Below are 7,032 nucleotides of genomic sequence, written 5' to 3' on the forward strand. Positions count from 1 at the left end.
AGAGAGAGAGAGAGAGAGAGAGAGAGAGAGAGAGGGGATCAACTCACAGAATGTGTCTATTATCCTCCCACACCAATCAAACTGTCGTGTCAGTGCGTTGCCATTGTATAGCCCTGGGTCAGGCTGCTACTGGCCATGGCTGCCATATTGATGACTAAGTCAGTTTGGGGCTCTGTGGACAATGGCCCTCTGGAGCCTCTACAAAGCGCTAGGCTAATGTTCCCCTTTCAGCCAGCCTGCTCAGCTGCTGAGTATGCAAGGCTGATGGACGAATGGTAGGCCTACGGCACAGGTCCAGGGGGCCTGGCCCTATAAAAACACAGGCCCGGGTCTCTCCCCTGACATTGATTATACTGGATCTGTCCCACCTCAGTACTGTCTGTAAGTATTTCCACACACTGCCTCAGATTTAGCGATGGAGGCGCAATGGGGGGCAGCTCTGTGCTTTGCTGTGGGGTGGGGGCGTGATACCCTTCATCAGTCAAGACATTGCCAAAGCCAATCTTTTTATGGAGTTAGACAGCCGTGGATGCAGTTCAATAATATTCAGGTGCAGGCTCGGTTTAACAACAGAATGGGAAACAGGGGACCCACACTACATTAATCTAAAGTGAACAAAGTATATTTAAGCCTTACTGTTGGGACTGGCTGATCTATACATCAGAAACCCTTCTAACCACGAAAAGGTTGCTTGATGCTTTATTATTGGCGCCTCCTTTTTCTGTGTGACATGGTCAGGCTAGCCATTTAATACTATCAATAAGCATCAGCATCAGCTAGAGAACCGTACAGATGGCGGCAGCTGTGCCAATTAATTTGTTTGAGATTAAATCAGGCAGTTCTTCCTAAATTAGAGATTGCAGGGTGTGTGGGGACTAATAGACAATAGGCAACCCCAAGCTGTACTCCAGCAGGACATGCCTTTTGCTTTGTTGTGCATTATGTTTAGAAAATTATTATCACAAAATATTTATTTATTTATTTAGAGAAAAGAGTGCAGCTATAGAGTTTTATAAATGGAAAACAGTGAGCCATTCCTTGTGTGTGGAAATCAGTTCTGATTGGCTGCATGTCATTTGTTACAAACACAACATGCAATTTATGCCGCTTGCTGCTTGCCATAGCCTTGGACTGCAAAACAAACAGTGGCAATTCTAAGTAACATTTACTTTCAGGAATACTATACCCTTTGCCACTGATGGCAGCAGCTTTTTGGAGTTTATGTTAATGTACAGAAGATGTTATTGAAGACATTATTAGGAAAAACAAGTACATGGATGCTGAAAATGTAGTTTGTCAAGTGGCCTCTGTCTGGATTTAACTTTAACTAAATGTGCACTGTACATGGCCTAAATTGTAACGGATTTTCTGCACTGAATCTACATGTCATGAAAAGACCTCTTCTGAGGTCACATAGGGTCAAAATGATTTTTATCCTGCACCTGTCTTATTGAACTCACTTAGTAAGTCAGTGCCCGCATATTTTCTGGTTAATTCAAGTCCACAAGTTAATTCACGTCCACATTTCTTGGTGATTAATCATCTCAGCATCTCATTTTGTATCAAATATTCAAATGCCAGTTTTTAAAACACATCTTCAACCTTCCTCCTCGGCCAGAGAGTAACCTCCACGAGGAATAAGCAGCAGCCATGAACACTCAACAGATGGAGCAGATGGGTCAGTTCAAGATCACAGTCTGGGAGGAGGAGAACTTCCAGGGCAAGCGCTGTGAGTTTATGCTGGAGTGCCAGAACATCATGGAGAGGGGCTTCTGTAAGATCCGCTCCATCAAGGTCGAGAACGGACCGTAAGTCACTGTATGGCCCTCTATGCCCTTTCAGTTTCTTCTCTTTCTTCCCCTTCTTCTTCTAATCGGTCTCACTGACCACTGAATTTAAGATAATTCATATGTGACCAGTTTAGATCTACTATTGAGTACGTGCTATAGTATAATTGTTCTGCTGTGAGGTGTTAAAGTTTTTAGATATATTTAATCACATTAACAATATAGCATTTGGTGCCATACTGCAAAAGCTGAGAGTTAATTTAACCACTTAAGCCCAAAAGGCTCTTTTTCAAAAATGTCAAAACATTTTGAAAATGTACACCTATAATGACATAATAACACTCAGGATTTGTCTTTTGTGTGTGGTGTGCCTCAGGGTGACACAGAGTTTGAAAATGGTGCGGCTGCACCATAAATAGATAAGTGACATTACTATAAGTACATAAAATGTATCGTGTCATTCCGAATAAGTCCAATACCATGTCATTCTGCTTAGATCAATTCTCACAGAAATTACCTAAATAGTGACATTCATACTTAAGAATACTTTTCATATTCCATAGATAGACTATAAATTGATTTGTAGTGAATTTATTAGAGAAAGGTAGTTACATGGTCAAACAGATACACAGCATTATTACCATGGCAGTTGGCATTGTATTCAGCATGTGTGTATATGTGCATAATGCTGTGTGCAGCTGCTGGCTATGGCAGTGAGCAGAATGGCTGACTGAGACTGACTGACGATCAGATAAAAAAGCAGGTGCAGCAGCACTAGTAGCAGCAGCAGCAGCGGGAGCAATAGTAGTAGTAGTATCAGCAGCACTAGTAATGGATGTTTGCCCTGGGCTTTGTATTGCCAATATCAAAGGGGGAGTATGCTGTTTTCACTTTAGGTTGATGTTCAGCTCTATGTTTTAATATAGCACTTTCAGTGTTGTTGCACTTTGTATCTTATTCTTTGTTTTGGGATTTCATTCATTCAGTTTGTTCATATTTCTTTCTCTTTCTTTCTTTCTTTCAAAAGCAATCTAAATGTATTTGTTATCCTACTGCTCACTCTAACATGAACTTCATTCCTCTTTCTACTTGCCTCCTCCCTCCCTCCCCCGCCCCCTTTCCAGTTGGGTGGGTTATGAGTACCCAGAGTTCCAGGGCCAGCAGTTTATCCTGGAGAAGGGAGACTACCCTCGCTATGAGGCCTGGAGTGGAAACAGCGGCTACAGAACCGAGCACATGCTCTCCTTCAGACCCATCAAGTGCGCCGTAAGTTCCTCCATTTTGCCCTCCATTTCTTCATACTCTCAACTCCAACCTGTCCATTCAATCTATCTATTGGTTAATACGTTAAAAAGACCACATCACCCATGTTCAACCCATCTTCATATAATTGGTCCACAATAATATGTGGACCAATTATAAGATGGCACTATTTCTGTGAACTTGTTCTGTGTCAGAGGAAGGATGTGGATGGTTCAGAAACCTCCCTTACAGTGAAATTATCGGTCGGCAGTTTTGATCATTTCAAACCAGATTTATTTCAGCATGATGACTTTACAGTAAGAGAAAGACTGTTGTTTCTATTAGCTTGGATTCCCTGTTGTAATTTCATTTGTAGACAGGTTTCTGAACTGTCCATAGCCCACCAATGAGATGTAGAGTGAGTAGTTGGAAATTGTTCCATCTTATAATTAAAGCATTAGTGAGGACCAATTATATGAAGATAAGGTTGAAAATGGGTGATGTGCTCCTTTAATATACAAGTTATGACATAATATATAGCAGCATCTCCCTTCCTTAAGCTGTCTTTCTTCCAACTGTGCTATTTCATTTTCAATCACAAAACACTTGACAGAGGAGGACAGTATTCCTTCATTAAGATCTACCTTATATATTCCCCATCCTCCACTCTTAATATCAGTTTTGTTTTAGTTTACTATTCACAGTTCAGCTCCCTATCATGCAGCTACACAGTAAAAGCAGCAGTGTTTATTTAAGGTACCAATGGTAACTCGTCAGGATTTTACATTGTAGCACATGCTAACCAATGCTCTTTCTTAGTTTGACCATTCATTTTGTCTTGCTCTGTCTGTCTCTCTCCAGAACCACAGTGACAGCAAGGTGACCATGTACGAGTGTGAGGACTTCCAGGGCCGTAAGTTTGAGATGTGTGACGACTACCCCTCCCTGCAGGCCATGGGCTGGTGCAGCAAGGAGGTTCCCTCCATCAAAGTCAACTCCGGAGCGTAAGTTACTCATCCCCATCTGATTTTCTCAGAGATTCAGAACATTAAGCTATAAGTGTGTTCGTCTGTGATTTATTTGAAGTAAAAGCAGCCGGTTCAGATGCATGACATTACAGTTGTTTTGTAGACTGGGTGGGGCACTGATAATCAAATGTTTCATGGAATAAATTAATTGAACTATAGTGTTCAAAATGCGAAAGGGCGCTTTTGTTGACTTTGGTATCTAATTTTCTCTGTCACTCCATCTCTCCCTTTGTCTCTCTCCCTTTCTACACCATCCAGCTGGGTGGCCTACCAGTTCCCTGGTTACCGTGGTTACCAGTACATCCTGGAGAGGGACAGGCACCAGGGCGAGTACAGGCATTACAACGAGTACAGCACCCAGGCTCACACCAACCAGGTGCAGTCCATTCGTAGGATCCAGCACTAAGCCTTGGTTCCACCTGACCCGACCTGACTGAACACCCCCCTCCCCCTACACACATGAAAACCCCTCCTCAACCCAAGCCTGGACAGACCAACGCCACAGAGCAGTAGATGGCCAACCTCCTTTCTATCTACCTACCTACCTATCTATCTATGGCTCTGCTTGTATTGACATCTAACTGCCTACGACTACTACCCATGCTATAGCATGTCCTTCAAATAGGCAATAAAGGCTTTTCTTCAAAACTGTGGAAACTGAGTGCTTGTGAATATTCCTTTTTTTTTTTTACACATATTAAAATCCTCAGTGTTCGCCTGTCAGAGCACAGGTGCAACAAATGCACGAGCATGGCACGAATCAGAACACTCTACACAGTAAAATCCTGAGTGTTCATTTAACTCAGTTACAAATTGATAAAATAACGCTGAGGATCTTACTGTGTAGCCTACTCTCTCTCTTTTAGGTACAGGACTAAGTCTGTAAAACAATAGAATATTTAAAATAGGCTGTTTTCAGAGCTTATGCTTTGTGTTATATAGTGAACAGGGCAGATTCCTATGGCTTCTTAGAGAAGATTATTTGAACACACTTAATTGACATCTAATCTCTCTGTTAGGTTTTAGGATGTGTCATATTGTTCCTGTCAGATTGTAATTTGATTTCCAATAAACAAGAGCACGAGATCACAGTTGTTTCTATTGTTTGTTTCTGTATTGGTGCAGGCTTGCACAGAAAAGGCCAACTACAAGAACAAAGAGAAACAGAGATGCCTCTAGCATTTTCAAACTAAAATGTATTCCTTCTACCAGCTGATCAGAATAGAGTAGGCTGTTCCAGAGAAATACATTAAAAGAAGAAAGATCATCATTATTGTTGCTTAATTGCTAACAATGATTTTAACAATCATTACAGTCAAAAGAAATGCATGCTTGCTCAACCTGGTTGGTGTAAAACAATATGGTGAAGCCAAGATAACCAAAATTCCATAAATTGCGTGTGTTGTGTGTGATGTCAATGAGGTCATGTAAGGAAAGGCCTATGGCTCAAGAATGATGTGGTGCCTCCAGGTATAGCATGGCAGTCAGAATAGGGAGCAATGAATTCTGCAGGTGTGGTCTAACCTATTGTGCAAGCTAAAATGTAGTTAGCTGCTAATACTCTACATACAAATGTAACTTAGCGACACTAAAAGCTCTCTTTCATAGCATGTAGGTTACTTAGTAAAAGTAGCTACATTGCAGCTACTTTGTTGGTAGTGTGACTAAGGACATGCTGTGACATGAGGGATTGAATTTATACAAAGGCCAAAAATGCAAGTCTCCCTACAAATCACATCAAACATATAATTCTCCATCTCAATCCATTTGTAGCTTTCACACTTACTATGATTTCTTGGTAAGTTGGGCACAGCTTTATATTTCTTTACATTTCTTTTATATTAGTTTTAAAAGTATGACGAAGACATCAGTACATGGGTTCTGAATGTAAGCTATACCCAAAAGCTAAGGAAATGCACAGTTTGACAGCAGCTACTGCCTAATGATGCTAGCCTATAGAGCCTTTAGTAAAACTGCTAGGTATAAATAGTCATGAAACCCACGTGCATACGTGCCTCCCTTCATGTTCTTTTTTGTATCCAATTTCCAAGCTGTTATATATCAACGTTTTGCTCTATGGTGCAGGGCAGTGGTGGACAGTACATTTACTTCAGTACTGTACTTTTTTTTGTGTATCTGCTTTACTTGAGTAATGAGCATTTGTATTATTGGATACTTATGACTTTCACTCCACTACATTTCAAAGACAAATATGTGCTTTTGATTCCCCTGGATTTCTAGGAAGGGAAATACATTATGTACATTATGGCTTAATGGGTTATGAATTAACTCCTTAAGCCCTATCTCAAATATAGTGGAAAATATCAGCTCTAAACCTTGCACACTGCATTGTGAGCTTGTAGCTACTGTAGATCGGCTATTGTTGTTTTTGGACATTTCTGGAAAATAATAATAATAAAAGCATTTTTACTTTTGAAAGTACTCGAGTAGAAATTTGACTGAGCAGCTTTCACTTGAGTAATATTTGACCAGGAGTATCTAATATTGACTCATACTCATACTTAACTGGGGTTGAATATGCAGATTGCTGTCCATGGTGCTGAACGCCATTCATTAACAATCACTATTAGTTCGCAACAAAAAAAAACGCCTGCTGCCAAAACAGTGGCTTGTCATATATTTGTTTATTCTAATGTGACACATTTTGGTGGAGTAAGTCCGTTGATGGGTTTGTTTATCTATGCACACACTCCTCCCGTAGGTCCAGGACGTGGAAGTCCGTGTTACACACCGGGTCACACCCACACACTTTCACTAGCTAGGTCACGAGTCTGGAAAGCCCAACCCGGTGGAAAAAGTAGGTACTCACAGGTTGTACTTAAGTAAAAGTATCAATATGGTTACTGCAATGTAGAAATACTCTGTTACAGTGAAAGTCCAGTAATCAAAATTTACTTGAGTAAAAGTACAAAAGTATATTGGCATCAAAATATACTTAAAGTACCAACAGTAGA

General features: G+C 40.7%; 1 protein-coding gene across 1 annotated transcript; it reads left to right on the top strand.

Annotated features, from left to right (window-relative positions):
* Positions 1-1,650: 1,650 nt before the first annotated feature.
* On the top strand, positions 1,651-4,765 carry cryba2b (crystallin, beta A2b; the record flags this gene model as incomplete). Its single annotated transcript, XM_084084029.1, has 4 exons — positions 1,651-1,808; positions 2,912-3,053; positions 3,891-4,033; positions 4,316-4,765. 4 exons carry the CDS (start codon positions 1,651-1,653, stop codon positions 4,461-4,463), a joined length of 591 nt encoding a protein of 196 aa, XP_083940155.1. The 3' UTR covers positions 4,464-4,765.
* Positions 4,766-7,032: the final 2,267 nt, after the last annotated feature.

This window comes from Gymnoscopelus microlampas (genome assembly GCF_963454915.1).
Source record: "Gymnoscopelus microlampas genome assembly, chromosome: 17".
In the NCBI taxonomy this organism is placed as follows: Eukaryota; Metazoa; Chordata; class Actinopteri; order Myctophiformes; family Myctophidae; genus Gymnoscopelus; species Gymnoscopelus microlampas.